Raw genomic sequence first — 16,540 nt, 5'->3', positions numbered from 1 at the left:
GATGGATGGATATATAGATGGGTGGATGGATGGATAGATGGATGGATGGAGAGAGAGAGAGATGATGGATAGTTGGATGGATGGATAGATAGGGAGGGAGGGATAGAGAGAGAGAGAGATGGATGGATGGATGGATAGATAGGGAGGGAGGGAGGGATAAAGAGAGATGGGTGGATGGATAGATAGGGAGGGAGGGAGTGATAGAGAGAGAGAGATGATGGATGGATGGATAGATAGGGAGGGAGGGATAAAGAGGGAGAGAAAGATGATGGATGGGTGGATGGATGGATGGATAGATAGGGAGGGAGGGAGGGATAAAGAGAGAGAGATGGATGGATGGATAGATAGGGAGGGAGGGATAAAGAGGGAGAGAAAGATGATGGATGGGTGGCTAGATAGGGAGGGAGGGATAGAGAGAGATGATGGATGGATGGATGGACGGATTGACAGACAGATAGATACGGAGGGAGGGAGGGAGGGAGGGATAGAGAGATGATGGAGGGATGGATAGAGAGAGCAAGAGATGATGGATGGGTGGATGGATAGACAGACAGACAGACAGACAGATAGATACGGAGGGAGGGAGGGATAGAGAGAGAGAGAGATGATGGATGGACGGACAGACGGACTGACGGACGGACGGATACGGAGGGAGGGATAGAGAGAGAGAGATGATGGATGGATGAATGGATGGAGAGAGAGAGGGAGGGAGATGATGGATGGATGGATAAGGGAGGGAGGGAGGGAGGGGGAGAGAGACAGAGACAGAGGATTTTTTGCATCATTCAACCAGAATCCCGCTTTACCATTTTCCCCCCAAAGTTCAAGTGACCCCTTGAGAAAAAAAGAGAAAGCAAACCCTTGTCCCCTTTCCTTCGGGTTCTTCTCACCGTCATTCCTATTGGCTCCTTTGAGGAGCGCCTCTCTCCGATTGGCCGCTAAGAGGCCATTGCCCGACGTCTCATTGGAGGACCCGGCTTCCTTTCTCCTCCAATCACCGCGGTCACCTCAGGAGCCGGCGGGCGAATATAAAAGCAGGAGGACACCGCACTGAGCGTCTCACTTCGACTTATTTGCCGGTGTTAAGAGTCACGATGTCTGGACGCGGCAAGCAAGGTGGCAAAACCCGGGCTAAGGCCAAGACTCGTTCTTCCCGCGCCGGGCTGCAGTTCCCGGTGGGCCGCGTGCATCGGCTGCTTCGGAAGGGCAACTACGCGGAGCGTGCGGGCGCCGGCGCTCCCGTCTACCTGGCCGCCGTGCTGGAGTACCTGACGGCCGAGATCTTGGAGCTGGCGGGCAACGCGGCGAGGGACAACAAGAAAACCCGTATCATCCCGCGTCACTTGCAGCTGGCCGTCCGCAACGACGAGGAGCTGAACAAGCTGCTGGGACGGGTCACCATCGCCCAGGGTGGCGTCCTGCCCAACATCCAGGCCGTCCTTCTGCCCAAGAAGACTTAAAAGGCCACCAAGTCGTATAATCTCCGGGTCTGCAGCGCCCGGATCTCCCTCCAAAGGCTCTTTTCAGAGCCGCTCCACCAAGTCATTAAAAGAGCTATTTGCACTTCCTAATGTCTCCAAACCCCACAAAAGGTAATTTGGATTTACTGGGGGGGGGGGGGGTGCCAAAAAACCCCATATTTAAACTGGTGAAAGTAGTGTGTGCTTTTTCCACCGGCTGGCCAGAAGCCGGCCAGAAGGAAAACTTGGGGAGTTTTCATTGGCTTTTAATAGCCCTTCTCATAAGCGCTGGCTTAGGCCTTAGTATTGGCTTGAACTAATGCCAGCAATAAATATATATCTCAGCTTTTAAGGGATTAGGGCCCACCTTACATGGCCTAAATTCTGAAATGTAATTCTGTAGGCCCAAGCAGGAGCAATCTAGGAAAAGAAATGGGGATTTCCAATGGAATAGAGTGGAATGGAATAGCATATAGAGTTAAGAGGGGAAGGGAAGGGAATGAAACTGGAATATAGAACAGAAGAGAAGAGAGAATGGAATAGGAATGAGAAGAGAATAGAGAAGGAATAGGAAATGGAATACAGAATAGAATAGAAGAACATAATTTTTTATTGGTCAAATGTGGTTAGACACACACAAGGAATTTGTCTTTGGTGCCTATGCTCTCAGTGTGCATAAATAAAAATAAAATGCATTCACCAAGAATCATGAGATCAAGAATCACGACACTTAGTGATCATCATGGGTTGCTAATGAGGAATCAAATTATAGTAGGAAAAGAATAAAACAATATACATTGTAAAGACACAAGCAACATGGTTATAGCTGTAAGTGGAAAGAGAGAGGTAATATATGGGAGGGTTTCTCCTAAAATCCATCCCCATTTCTACGGTCTTGAGTGGATTTAATTCAAGATTGTTGTGGTTGCCACCCTGGAAAATGTAGAGTTGACTTGGCAGTCCGGGTTTATCAGCTCTAAACTGCAAAAATCCAGATGGCCACTTGGCGGCTCTAATTTTTTTTATTAAGTGTAGGAAGTTAGCATCCACCTCTCTCCTAGAAAAATGAAATGTCCTGGGAAATATCGAAAAGGCGGAATATTATATTTCCCTGGATCAGAAAATGGAGAAACATGTTTTTAGGCAGGAAGCAGACTCATTCTTAATAGCCCCCCACTTTTGTCAATGGACCATTAAAAAAGCCTGGGCCGGACTATTCTACATAACAAAGATCTCCCCCCTTCAACTCCAGGGTGATGGGATTAAAGCATGATAGGATTAGCCCTTGACCCATCTCACCACAGGACACCTGGGAAGAAGCAAGTCTCAACCAAACTTGGACTCAAAACACAGCCTAGAGAGTTGCCCCATGGGAGTCCGACAACCAATCAGAAGACAAGATCAAGATCAAAGGCCAGAGAGGGCATAAAACCAGGGACTTTCAGTATCTTGGTCTCTTCTTCACCCAACATCTGGAAGCCTGTGATTCCCCCTTTTCTGCTCAGGAGCTCAAGCCATGGGGTCCTGTCCACCATTAAACCATCTTTCCAAGCAGCCTCCATGTTTCCAGTCTCTTTTTCCCTACTTGGAGCTGAACCCAGAAAGACATTTTCTTCCAACATAAGTTTCTGTGTTCTCTATTTCTCCGAGGCTTCGGTAACATTGTGGCTTCTACTGCAGGTCCAGATTTTTACAGGGTACATCCTAAATCCAGATATTGGACCTATTTTTACCCAAAACATCTAGGGAAATGCAGGAAAAAAATAGATATTTTTTGATAACAAATGATTTCAGAAAGATCTTGAAATTTTGGCCACGCCACGTAGTTTGGGCACCCTGATTGGGATTTACGTGGCTTTTAAGAATGCTTTAATTCCAGCACTTAACAACTGTGTTGCATAATTGAACTGCAATGATTCACTTAGCAACTGTGGCAAGAAAGGTTGCAAAACAGGGCAAAATTCACTTTAGAACTGTCTTGTTTAGCAATAAGTGATGGCCACAGTTATGGTTGTAAATCGGGGACTTGAGCTGGGGGTTGGATTAAAAGACCTCCAAGGTCCCTTCCAACTCTGTACAGGTACGTCCTCAACGTACGACCACAACTGAGCCCAACATGTATGTTGTTAAGTGAGAAATGTGTTAAATGTGGCAAGAGAAGTAACATGGGGCAGGCAAAATTCACTTGTGAAGCAAATCCTTGTTGTTAAATTAATAATGTTAAGTGAGCCCGGCTTCCCCATGGACTTTGCTTGTCAGAAGGTCACAAAATGAGATTACGTGACTACTAGCCAGTGCAATGGTCATAAATGCGAGTCAGTTACATTCGAATGCAAATAGTGTGACCACGGGGATGCTAAAACGGTTTTAAATATGAAAAAAAAAACGGTCTTAAGTCATTTTTTTCACTGATGTTGTAACTTTGAATGGTCACTGCCGGCCTTCGTGAGAGAAACGAATTAAAATCAAATGACAAAATGCACAAAACAAGCCTCTAAATTATAAAAAAAAACTGTAGGAAAAAAAGTGTATAAAAATCCTTGTACTCCTACTCATCAAGGCAATTGGTCAGCTGATCCAGGAACTGTTGATTCTGTCCATCATCATTTTTTTTCAATCAGCCTCCATGTATTTTACAAGAAAAGCACTCAACTCCTCTGCTCGTAATAAAATCCCTTATACCACTGTTGGAAGAAAATGTCCTTCTGGATTTGGCTTCAAGTGGGGGAAAAAACACTGGAAACATGGAGGCTGCTTGGAAAGATGGTTTAATGGTGGGCAGGACCACATGGCTTGAGCCTCCTGAACAGAAAAGGGGGATCCCAGGCTTCCAGATGTTGGGTGAAGAAAGAAAAGAGAGAGAGAAAAGGGACATGCTAGGTATTTTATACTCTATTTGGCCCCCACCTCTCTGTTTCCTATTCCTGTGTATGTATCCTGATTGGTTGTCAGATTCCCACGGGGCCACGCAGGGGCAACTCTCCAGTCTGTGTTTTGAGTCCAAGTTTGGTGGAGTTCCCCAAATGCCATGTGGTGAGTTTCTGTGGAAAGCTAATCCTACCTTTATTATGTAAAGTAGACTAGCTCAGGCTTTCATGGCTCATTGACAAAGGTGCAGGAAGCTACTTTGTCTTTAAAAAAAACATATTTCTCCCTTTTCACATCCAGGGAAGTATCATATTCTGTCTTCTTCATGTTTCCCAGGATTTTCTAGCAGAGGGGTGGGTAGTAACTTCCTACACCACCAGGGTTGAAATTTTAGGCCTGGATCACCTTGAACTACGCCGTCTACATTCCGACCTGAGCTTAGGGCACAAGATAATCTGCCCTAACATCCTACCTGTTCATGACTATTTTTACTTCACCTGCAATAACACAAGGGCTATCCATGGATATAAATCAGTTCTAATCTTGATTGCAGGAAAAACGATGTGTGGAACAGAACACCCTTCCTGATCCTGTTGTTAGTTCCTCTAAGCCCCCATACCTTTTACCTTAAGCTGTCTACCGTAGACCTTACGCGTTGCTTAAGAGGTCCGTAAAGGGGGCGTACATAAGCATACATAAGCCTTCCGTCCCTGTCCTACTGTCCCCATTTATATGTCCTCTTTTTATGTGTTTATGACTGCTTGGCTTGTTTATATCCATTTATTTGTGCCATTTTTTCCATGTGTTTTCAGAGTTTGTTTCCTTGTGTTTGTTGTGTTGGAAGAAATGTCCTTCTAGGTTCGGCTCCAAGTGGGGAAAAAGACACTGGAGACATGGAGGCTGCTTGGAAAGATGGTTTTAATGGTGGACAGGACCACATAGCCTGAGTCCTGAACAGAAAAGGTGATCACATGCTTCAATGTTGGTGGAGAAGAAGAGAAGGGAAAGAAGGGCTGAAGAAGGGCTTGCAGGGATTTTTATAATCTGTTCGGCCCCACCTATCTATTTCCTGTTCCTGTGTAAGAAATGCATTCTGATTGGCTGTCAGACTCCCATGGGCCCATGCAAGGGCAACCCTCTAGGCTGAGTTTTGAATCCAGGTTTGATTGAGTTCAGATGCCATGTGGTCAGTTGAGTAAAGGCTTATATTATCATGCCTTCATTCCCATCCCCCTGGAGCTGAAGGGGAGAACTCTTTATTATGTAAAGTGGACTAACTTGGCCTTCTTAATGGCCCATTGATAAAGTAAGGATGGCAGGAAGCTGCAGGAATTTACTTAGTTTTTTTTCCACATCCAGGAAAATATAATATTCTGCCTTATCAATATTTCGTAGGATATTTCATTTTTCTGGGAGACGGCTGTGTGATAACTTCCTACAGTTGATTGATTGATAAATAAATAAATAAATTGCATCCAATGTCTGTCTTTCCAGCTTAGAATTTGAATCGGGTGGATTCTCCTTCCTTTTTTAAAAGGAACGAACAGCCCATAGCGTAGTCAATGCTTTGGCTCTGCCAACATACTTAACCTCATTTAAAGTCCTTTCAGGACCATTTAAACGAAGAATAATTTGAGCTGAAATGAACCACCAGGAAATTAATTAAGGTAATACCATTAAATTAATTAAGGTAAATGCCATTATATTAAAGGAAGTACCATTAAATAAAGAATTATAACACAGTGAAGTCCCAGCTAGGAAATTTGCTTGCTTGCTTATTTTACTTAAGAGATACTTTAAGACGATCTTTATTTATTTGTTTGTTTTGTTTGTTTATTGTTTTTAATTTATGTTTTCTTGTTTGTTCGTTTATTTGTCTGCACTAAAAAACTCAAAACTAGCCTGAAAAATATTCAGACCAGTCGCTTCCAAAGGAGGCTTCCGATTGGAGGGAGTAAAATCATACCGCGCGCCCGAGTGAGTAAAAAACACATTCCGATTGGCTGAGAGAACGGCGTTCCTATTGGACGGCCCAACCACCGGCGCCACGACCCGCCCAATCAAAAAAGACCTCTAGAAACCCGAGGAGTAAATAAATAAGCGGGTTGCAGCACTAGCTAGCCATCATTTCTTTGCGGGCTTTGTAGAGAAAGGAACCTTGAGCGAGGATGTCTGGACGCGGCAAGCAAGGTGGCAAAACCCGGGCTAAGGCCAAGACTCGTTCTTCCCGCGCCGGGCTGCAGTTCCCGGTGGGCCGCGTGCATCGGCTGCTTCGGAAGGGCAACTACGCGGAGCGTGTGGGCGCCGGCGCTCCCGTCTACCTGGCCGCCGTGCTGGAATACCTGACGGCCGAGATTTTGGAGCTGGCGGGCAACGCGGCAAGGGACAACAAGAAGACCCGCATCATCCCGCGTCATTTGCAGCTGGCCATCCGCAACGACGAGGAGCTGAACAAGCTGCTGGGACGGGTCACCATCGCCCAGGGCGGCGTCCTACCCAACATTCAAGCCGTCCTTCTGCCCAAGAAGACCGAGAGCCATAAAGCCAAGGCGAAATAATTTCCACTTCCTCGGTCCACGAATCAAATCCCATCGCAAAGGCTCTTTTAAGAGCCACTCACAGCCTCACAGAAAAAGCTGATTTCTTTCCAAATCTCAAATATTGGGCAAAGCAATTGACTGGGCTAACTGGGGTGATGGGAAGTCGGAGGTGATGCCTCTAAAGTCAAAAAGACCCCAAATTGGATCTGGGGCTTTTAAATAGGTTTGCTCCTGAATCAAACAGATTTCACGTATTAACGTTTAGTACTAACAAAGGTACTAAAACATGAAGGATTTGGGTTGGACTAGAAGACCTCTAGAGCCCCCCTTCTCTAGCCTTAGGCGTTCTGTGATTACATGCGAAACCCAAATAATAGAAAACATGGATTTGAGATAGCACTCAGATTTATTGAGTTACACAGTATTCTGGTTGGGTTAAAATCGGAGTGTTTTTCAGAATACACATCATAAATTCACAAGTATTTATTAAATGTATGATCCTATCATCAAGTGACATATTTGCAGAAGGATTTCACACCTAAAACGTATTGAGGATTTGGACAAAGGGGGTTGGACTAGACGGCCTCCAAAGCCCCCTTCTCTCTAGCCTTAGGCATTCTATGATTACACGTGACATTTGAATCACAGAAAACGTGGATTCCAGGTAGCATGCCAATAAATTATAACTCACAAACCCTTAAAGTCATAAATTATATGAGTTATTCGGTATTGCTCGGTGCTGCTTGGGTTAAAAACCTTTGAGTGTTCATTTCGGAATACACATAATAAATTCACATGCATTTATTAAATGCATCAAGCAACTAGCATCTTGGTTAATTTTACGGTTTTCACTAGAAATTTTAATGTCTTTTAAGAAAGGCTTTTTTTAAATAGGGAGTTTATCTTAAGCCGCCAAGATTGTAAGCATCTACATAAATGTTACCCTGGACTGCCAGGATAAAAATAAAAAAGAACTCTTCATTGGCCAAGTGTGGTTGGACACACAAGGGATTTGTCTTTGGTGCATGGAATAGCACCAGAATAGAAAGTCATAGGTTACTAATAAGCAATCGAATCACACTAGGAAACAAATAAATATAAATAAAGATACAAGCAACATGGTTATAGTCCTAAGTGGGAAGAGATAGGTACTAGGAAGGAAGGAAGGAACAGAAGACTAAATAATCTTAGTAGGTAATATGCTAGTGTTATAGCAATATATTAAAATGCTATAGTGTAATAGCAAAGGTGCCTTTTCAAAATGCAACTGGACTGTTTTTCCCCCTAAAAGGATCCCCACATTTAGCTATAAAATGTTAGTAACGAAGCCCTAAAAATTCCAGGCAAGTCTCTAGAAAAAAGATCCGAACGGGAGAATATAAATAAAGCAGTTTTTTTTTAAATCTTACTTACATAGCCATTTACTCGAGCAAGTAGGTTTTTTTTTTTTTGCCAAATGTTAGTTAGTCCCACTAAAAAAGAATATCAAAGATTTGTATATGCTACAACTCTTTTTCTGAAATTGTGGGTGGCCCTTAAAAGGGCCGTTATGTTGTTGCCTTTTTGTGTGTAGGATTAGCCCCCAAAGCCGTACAAGGTACGACCTTGGCGTTTCAGCGCGTACACAACGTCCATGGCGGTCACGGTCTTCCTCTTGGCGTGCTCGGTGTAAGTCACGGCATCGCGGATAACGTTCTCCAGGAAAACCTTCAACACGCCACGGGTCTCTTCGTAGATCAAGCCAGAAATTCGCTTCACCCCTCCGCGGCGAGCCAAACGGCGGATAGCCGGCTTGGTGATCCCTTGGATGTTATCGCGGAGTACCTTCCGATGTCTTTTGGCTCCCCCTTTGCCCAAGCCTTTTCCGCCTTTGCCACGACCAGACATCTTCGAGAGCGACAGACAGCAAAAACTAACCTCGATGTGCTGCAAAGGATGGCTTATAAAGAAAGAGGACCGACCAGAAAGAAAACTGAGCCACTAGCGCTTAGCTGGAGTTCGGTAGCCCCGGGTTATGTCACCGCTGTCCAATCAAATGCAGCTTGTTTGAAATTGCTCAAAGTCGAATGTAATTGAATTCTAGCCTGACCGCTACCAGCCAATGGGAGCTCAGCCCTCGAAATTCAAACGTCCTAACGGATGTTTCCTACGCTTCAGCCAATCAGGCTCTGCGAAGTGCCTATAAATACCCTGGAGCACGCCACCGCAGCTTATTACTTCTAGTGTGTCTTCGGAGATGGCTCGTACCAAGCAGACCGCTCGCAAGTCCACCGGCGGCAAGGCGCCCCGCAAACAGCTGGCCACCAAGGCGGCGAGGAAGAGCGCTCCGGCCACCGGAGGTGTGAAGAAGCCTCACCGCTACCGCCCAGGCACCGTCGCCCTGAGGGAGATCCGCCGTTACCAGAAGTCGACGGAGCTGCTCATCCGCAAGCTGCCCTTCCAGCGTTTGGTCCGCGAGATCGCGCAGGACTTCAAGACCGACCTTCGCTTCCAGAGCTCGGCCGTCATGGCTCTGCAGGAGGCCAGCGAGGCTTACCTCGTGGGGCTCTTCGAGGACACCAACCTCTGCGCCATCCACGCCAAGCGAGTCACCATCATGCCCAAGGACATCCAGCTGGCCCGACGCATCCGCGGAGAGCGGGCGTAAAGAAGGATTCGAGAGAACGCCGCTCCGCTTCAGAAACCCAAAGGCTCTTTTAAGAGCCACCAAATTCTCCTCGGAAAGCGCTGATCACGCCTAATCCATTTCTAATTGGGAATCGAATTCACAAAAAGACCCGAGATAACAGCGGATGGCCAGTAATTTCGGTTAATCGATTTAGCGTTGGCATCTGCTTCCACCCAGTTAAAAATTGGGAGATTAAAGCCAATTATCTCACATGGGTTTAACTAAATTTGGCCAATTAATGTAGGGCATGTCATATACATGGGTTAGCAATATCAACATTTCAACTAGATTGGAACCCGATTCTGAAAGGCCTCACTCGCCTGCAACTTGCAAGAGAAAACGCAGCTGGGTGGAAGAATGTAACCTATAAATTGGCCACTTGTGGGCTATATTACCTTAATTTAATAAATTAATCACTTAAATTAATTACTTAAAATTAACTCAACTCCTGCCTTGTTGGATTGTTTTCTGACGTTTAACAAATTGTAAGATACTCGGCGCTCCCTCTAAATGTTACTTATATGCCATTTCTTAAAAAATGAAGCAGCGAACATTTCCTATTTTCCATATCAATCCTGTTGAGGTAGGTTTTGGCCCGGAATGATTGGGTCAGTCACCCAGATTTTTGCTAACATTTGTCTAATTACTTTTTGCTTTGACTGAATTACAATACGTTCCTACTTAGGGAAGAAGTTAAAATGGCGGCCGCAGCACTTTCCCTCCCTTTCCAAACAATAGCCCTGCGAGGTAGTCCTTTCGTTTCGTGTGGAAACAGCCTCTTTTAACAATTTTTGTGGGTGGCTCTTAAAAGAGCCTTTGGGGGGTTTGCAAGCAACGAGACTCGCACCTGAGCCGCCGAGAGCAGCTCACTTCTTCGCCACGCCTTTCTTGGGCTTCGCCACTTTGGCTTTGGGAGTCTTGGGCTTCGCTTTCGGCTTCGCCGCCCTGGCCTTGGCGGGGCTCTTGACAGCTTTTTTCGCTTTAGCCGCCGCTGCTTTGGGCTTCTTAACCGCCTTGGGGGATTTCTTAACCGGCTTCTTGGCGGGTTTCTTCGCCCCGGCGGCAACCGGAGCCTTTTTCGCCTTCTTGGCGGCGGTGGCGCCGGTGGGTTTCTTGGCGCTCTTGGCTCCCGCCGGCTGTTGCTTCTTACGAGCCGCCTTGTCCTTGGGGTCGGCCTGCTTCTTGTTGAGCTTGAAGGAGCCCGAGGCTCCCGTGCCTTTCGTCTGCAGCAGCGTCCCCTTGGTCACCAGGCTCTTCAGGCCCAGCTTGATGCGGCTGTTGTTCTTCTCCACGTCGTAGCCCGACGCCGCCAGGGACTTCTTCAGCGCGGCCAAGGAGATGCCGCCGCGCTCCTTGGAGGCCGTCACCGCCTGCATCAGCAGCTCCGTCACGCTGGGGCTGGCCGGCTTCCGCGCCTTCGCAGCGCCCGCCGCTCTCCTCGCCGCTGCTGCCTTCGAAGCCGGAGCCGCCGCTACGGGCGCTGCCGGCGCGACTTCTGCCATCCTTCAAGCGGGACACTTGACTCCTCCGACGCGGACCCTTAAATTGCCCGGAGGCGCGGCGAGCGCTGGTATTTATAGGAGAGGAGCTGAGCGCTGATTGGTCCGTTGCCAGCACGGCGTTTCGCTGGTCCAAATCTTCTACTTCAGCTTTGCGGTTTTTTGTGTTTCTCAATCGGCCTAAAACAGCCGATTAATAAAAACCCCTCGGGCGGATTCTTTCCCTTCCCGGGGGGATCGAAAGGGGAAGGTGTCTTCTTTCGGGATCCCCACTTTCTTTAGCTGGAACAGCCTAGAAACGGCGGGGAGAAAGCGGGCAACACGGCTTCTCCCGGCTTCTTCTGCCTTGACACGTGTACACTGACACCTTTGTCTGAAGATGCTGAAGGGGCCTCTTGGGAAACCTCCGTGTAAACCCTGGAAACAGCCACCCTGGAGGGTCTCTATCTTGACCCGCACGACAGGCAAGGATCTCGGTGGATGAATTCCCCGCAATCGCTTCTTTAATCCAGCCAAGTAACACATATAACAGCCTACGGGGATGAGACGTTCATTTTATGTGGGGGGCTTGAAAAATCACAAATGCAAAAAAAAAAAGAAAAGTTGGGGAATTGAGTTGTCATGAAAGAGGCCGGGAACAAGTGAAGAGTGAAAGATGTAAGGAGGGCGGTTTGGGTTTTTTAAAGCAAGTCTGATTGATGCCTTTTTTTTTCTGGAACTCAGTAACCTGTAATAATCCGTAATCATAATATTACTTCAAAGCCGGTGTTACCTATTTGGGAACAAAGAAAATGTTATGTCCGGCAAAGAAAGGGAAAATGAAAAGGATGTATAATTGTGAAAAAGAACTACTCACTGAATTAGGAACAGGAATGGATTGGAATATAGAACAGAATAGACTATAGAATAGAATACAGAACATAGAGAATAGAAATAATAATAATAGAATAGAATATGGAATGGAATGGAATTAGAATGGAATGGAATATAGAACAGAATAGAATATAGAATAGACGATAGAATAGAATATAGAGACTAGAAATAAGAATAGAAGAGAATATAGAATAGAATATGGAATGGAATTAGAATGGAATATACAACAGAATAGAATATAGAATAGAATATAGAGAATAGAAATAAGAATAGAAGAGAATATAGAATAGAATATGGAATGGAATTAGAATGGAATATACAAAAGAATAGAATATAGAATACACTATCGAATACAGAATATAGAGAATAGAAATAAGAATATAGAATAGAATATGGAATGGAATTAGAATGGAATGGAATATACAACAGAATAGAATATAGAATAGACTATAGAATACAGAATATAGAGAATAGAAATAAGAATATAGAATAGAATATGGAATGGAATTAGAATGGAATATACAAAAGAATAGAATATAGAATACAGAATATAGAGAATAGAAATAAGAATATAGAATAGAATATGGAATGGAATTAGAATGGAATGGAATATACAACAGAATAGAATATAGAATAGACTATAGAATACAGAATATAGAAAATAGAAATAAGAATATAGAATAGAATATGGAATGGAATTAGAATGGAATGGAATATACAACAGAATAGAATATAGAATAGACTATAGAATACAGAATATAGAGAATAGAAATAAGAATATAGAATAGAATATGGAATGGAATTAGAATGGAATATACAAAAGAATAGAATATAGAATACAGAATATAGAGAATAGAAATAAGAATATAGAATAGAATATGGAATGGAATTAGAATGGAATGGAATATACAACAGAATAGAATATAGAATAGACTATAGAATACAGAATATAGAGAATAGAAATAAGAATATAGAATAGAATATGGAATGGAATTAGAATGGAATATACAAAAGAATAGAATATAGAATACAGAATATAGAGAATAGAAATAAGAATATAGAATAGAATATGGAATGGAATTAGAATGGAATGGAATATACAACAGAATAGAATATAGAATAGACTATAGAATACAGAATATAGAAAATAGAAATAAGAATATAGAATAGAATATGGAATGGAATTAGAATGGAATGGAATATACAACAGAATAGAATATAGAATAGACTATAGAATACAGAATATAGAGAATAGAAATAAGAATATAGAATAGAATATGGAATGGAATTAGAATGGAATATACAAAAGAATAGAATATAGAATACAGAATATAGAGAATAGAAATAAGAATATAGAATAGAATATGGAATGGAATTAGAATGGAATGGAATATACAACAGAATAGAATATAGAATAGACTATAGAATACAGAATATAGAGAATAGAAATAAGAATATAGAATAGAATATGGAATGGAATTAGAATGGAATATACAAAAGAATAGAATATAGAATACAGAATATAGAGAATAGAAATAAGAATATAGAATAGAATATGGAATGGAATTAGAATGGAATGGAATATACAACAGAATAGAATATAGAATAGACTATAGAATACAGAATATAGAAAATAGAAATAAGAATATAGAATAGAATATGGAATGGAATTAGAATGGAATGGAATATACAACAGAATAGAATATAGAATAGACTATAGAATACAGAATATAGAGAATAGAAATAAGAATATAGAATAGAATATGGAATGGAATTAGAATGGAATATACAAAAGAATAGAATATAGAATACAGAATATAGAGAATAGAAATAAGAATATAGAATAGAATATGGAATGGAATTAGAATGGAATATACAAAAGAATAGAATATAGAATACAGAATATAGAGAATAGAAATAAGAATATAGAATAGAATATGGAATGGAATTAGAATGGAATGGAATATACAACAGAATAGAATATAGAATAGACTATAGAATACAGAATATAGAGAATAGAAATAAGAATATAGAATAGAATATGGAATGGAATTAGAATGGAATATACAAAAGAATAGAATATAGAATACAGAATATAGAGAATAGAAATAAGAATATAGAATAGAATATGGAATGGAATTAGAATGGAATGGAATATACAACAGAATAGAATATAGAATAGACTATAGAATACAGAATATAGAAAATAGAAATAAGAATATAGAATAGAATATGGAATGGAATTAGAATGGAATGGAATATACAACAGAATAGAATATAGAATAGACTATAGAATACAGAATATAGAGAATAGAAATAAGAATATAGAATAGAATATGGAATGGAATTAGAATGGAATATACAAAAGAATAGAATATAGAATACAGAATATAGAGAATAGAAATAAGAATATAGAATAGAATATGGAATGGAATTAGAATGGAATGGAATATACAACAGAATAGAATATAGAATAGACTATAGAATACAGAATATAGAGAATAGAAATAAGAATATAGAATAGAATATGGAATGGAATTAGAATGGAATATACAAAAGAATAGAATATAGAATACAGAATATAGAGAATAGAAATAAGAATATAGAATAGAATATGGAATGGAATTAGAATGGAATGGAATATACAACAGAATAGAATATAGAATAGACTATAGAATACAGAATATAGAAAATAGAAATAAGAATATAGAATAGAATATGGAATGGAATTAGAATGGAATGGAATATACAACAGAATAGAATATAGAATAGAATATAGAATACAGAATATAGAGAATAGAAATAAGAATATAGAATAGAATATGGAATGGAATTAGAATGGAATGGAATATAGAATAGAATATAGAATAGACGATAGAATAGAATATAGAGAATAGAATAGAATAGAATAGAGTAACAAGAGTTGAAAGGAACATTGGAGGTCATCTAATCCAGCGGTCACCAACTGGTGGTCCATGAGAAAATTGTGGTGGTCTGCAGAATAGATTATTTGCATTTTTTATATTGCACTAAATCCGGGGTCCTCAAACCTACAGCCCCCGGGATGGATACGTGCAATGAACGCTTGTGTTGCTGCAGAGAGTCTCCCCCTTCGGGGTCTTTTTGTGCGGGTCGGAAGGGGGCAGAAATCCCGACTTGGGGTCTGCTTTGGCTTCTTGGTGGGGGGCTTTGGGCGAAGGCTGGAGGGAAGCGTTGCTGGTGGCGAAGAGCCAGAGGGCCTCGTTCCAGTGGGACTTCATCACGGCCTGGAACCGGCTGACCATCTCATCCCACTGAGCTTCCAGGTCCCTGGCCTTGCACTCCTGCAGGTCTTCCTTCTGCTTGGAAAGCCCATGCTCCTAGTCCTCAGTGAGGTGCTTCTGCTGAGCCTCTTTCTCGGCCAGATCCAATTTGAACTGAACTGTTTCGCCAACTCTTTCTCCTGGGGGCTGCTTAGCTCCAGCAACGGCTTCCTGTTGGGGTCCTAAGGAGCCCGGCCGGGCAGGCGAGAAGTGGCTGGGAGGGGAGGGGCGAATAGAGGCCGGCGAGGCGCCCCTCAACATGAATGACATCGAGTTGGCCACACCCACCCAGTCACATGACACACCCAGCTGGTCATTACATAGATCATAGATCCTTGAGATTTAAAATTAGGAATTTAGTGGTCCCCGAGGTCCGAAAGATTGGGGACCCCTGGTCTACATGACCTTTTAGGTGACCCATTTCTTCCTCCCTCTGCAGGGATTGTTGTGTTAGGTGTGTTAAAAACTCCGCGGATTCAGGCGGTCGTTGGAACCAAAATACTGTCCATTGTATGTTGTGATTCTTTTTGAGATGTTTGCTTTATGTTTTGATTCCCAGAAAGAGACCACAAAGATCAAAAGCTGACTTCTAGAAGTCCAGAAGAGAGGAAAACCTCTGGACAGGATCTCTAGCTTTGTTGGAAAGGATTTCTTTTTTCCTGCTAATTTTCTTTTTCTTTTTTCTCTCTCCCAATGGATCCGGACATCCTTGAACAATTCAAACAGCCGTGGTATTCAGCCAGTTCGACCGGCTTCGGACTGTTGGAAGAAACTTTTCTCCTGGGTTCAGTTCCCAGTGGGGGAAAAGACCCTGGAAACATGGAGGCTGCTTGGAAAGATGGTTTTAATGGTGGACAGGATCCCATGGTTTGAGCTCCTGAGCAGAAAAGGGGGGAATCACATCCTTCCAGATGTTGGGCGAAGAAGAGAACGAGATGTCGAAAGACCCTGGTTTTATGCCTTCTCTGGCCTTTGATCTTGATCTTGTCTTCTGATTGCTTGTCGGACTCCCATGGGGCAACTCTCTAGGCTGTGTTTTGAGTCCAAGTTTGGTTGAGCATGGCTTCCTCCCAGGTGCCCTGTGGTGAGATGGGTCAAAGGCTAATCCTGCCATGCTTTAATCCCATCACCCTGGAGCTGAAGGGGGAGATCTTTGCTATGTAGAATAGACTGGCTCAGGACTTTTAATGGCCCATTGACAAAGGTGGGAGCTATTAAGAGTGAGTCTCTGTCTCTCTCTGTCTCTCTCATAAGCCATCATGCCTTTTCCCCCTCTTATGTCTCATTTTTGGGGGGTGAACATGGAAAATAAATATGGATAGTCCACTTA

General features: G+C 42.8%; 5 protein-coding genes across 5 annotated transcripts; 3 read left to right on the top strand and 2 right to left on the bottom strand.

The window, feature by feature from the left end:
• Positions 1-1,081: 1,081 nt before the first annotated feature.
• On the top strand, positions 1,082-1,534 carry LOC309382070 (histone H2A type 1-E). Its single transcript, XM_081933537.1, has one exon. It carries the CDS (start codon positions 1,095-1,097, stop codon positions 1,458-1,460), a length of 366 nt encoding a protein of 121 aa, XP_081789663.1. The 5' UTR covers positions 1,082-1,094; the 3' UTR covers positions 1,461-1,534.
• Positions 1,535-6,462: 4,928 nt separating this feature from the next.
• LOC309381843 (histone H2A-IV-like) lies at positions 6,463-6,945 on the top strand. Its single transcript, XM_081933129.1, has one exon. It carries the CDS (start codon positions 6,497-6,499, stop codon positions 6,884-6,886), a length of 390 nt encoding a protein of 129 aa, XP_081789255.1. The 5' UTR covers positions 6,463-6,496; the 3' UTR covers positions 6,887-6,945.
• Positions 6,946-8,396: 1,451 nt separating this feature from the next.
• On the bottom strand, positions 8,397-8,794 carry LOC309381683 (histone H4). The gene has a single exon (XM_081932952.1). The coding sequence runs from the start codon at positions 8,753-8,755 to the stop codon at positions 8,444-8,446; it is 312 nt and encodes a 103-aa protein (XP_081789078.1). The 5' UTR covers positions 8,756-8,794; the 3' UTR covers positions 8,397-8,443.
• A 305-nt stretch (positions 8,795-9,099) lies between these two features.
• On the top strand, positions 9,100-9,579 carry LOC309381589 (histone H3.2). The gene has a single exon (XM_081932748.1). The coding sequence runs from the start codon at positions 9,105-9,107 to the stop codon at positions 9,513-9,515; it is 411 nt and encodes a 136-aa protein (XP_081788874.1). The 5' UTR covers positions 9,100-9,104; the 3' UTR covers positions 9,516-9,579.
• Positions 9,580-10,292: 713 nt separating this feature from the next.
• On the bottom strand, positions 10,293-11,547 carry LOC309381567 (histone H1.3-like). Its single transcript, XM_081932724.1, has one exon. It carries the CDS (start codon positions 11,036-11,038, stop codon positions 10,403-10,405), a length of 636 nt encoding a protein of 211 aa, XP_081788850.1. The 5' UTR covers positions 11,039-11,547; the 3' UTR covers positions 10,293-10,402.
• Between the last annotated feature and the right edge of the window lie 4,993 nt (positions 11,548-16,540).

The sequence above is a fragment of the Natrix helvetica genome (genome assembly GCF_964273705.1).
Source record: "Natrix helvetica genome assembly, chromosome: Z".
Lineage (NCBI taxonomy): Eukaryota > Metazoa > Chordata > Lepidosauria > Squamata > Natricidae > Natrix > Natrix helvetica.
This window is presented reverse-complemented; position numbering and strand designations above follow the sequence as displayed.

Excerpts from the sequence above, each read along its gene's own strand:
- LOC309382070 (XM_081933537.1), top strand. The coding sequence starts at position 1,095 with ATGTCTGGACGCGGCAAGCAAGGTGGCAAAACCCGGGCTAAGGCCAAG.
- LOC309381843 (XM_081933129.1), top strand. The coding sequence starts at position 6,497 with ATGTCTGGACGCGGCAAGCAAGGTGGCAAAACCCGGGCTAAGGCCAAG.
- LOC309381683 (XM_081932952.1), bottom strand. The coding sequence starts at position 8,755 with ATGTCTGGTCGTGGCAAAGGCGGAAAAGGCTTGGGCAAAGGGGGAGCC.
- LOC309381589 (XM_081932748.1), top strand. The coding sequence starts at position 9,105 with ATGGCTCGTACCAAGCAGACCGCTCGCAAGTCCACCGGCGGCAAGGCG.
- LOC309381567 (XM_081932724.1), bottom strand. The coding sequence starts at position 11,038 with ATGGCAGAAGTCGCGCCGGCAGCGCCCGTAGCGGCGGCTCCGGCTTCG.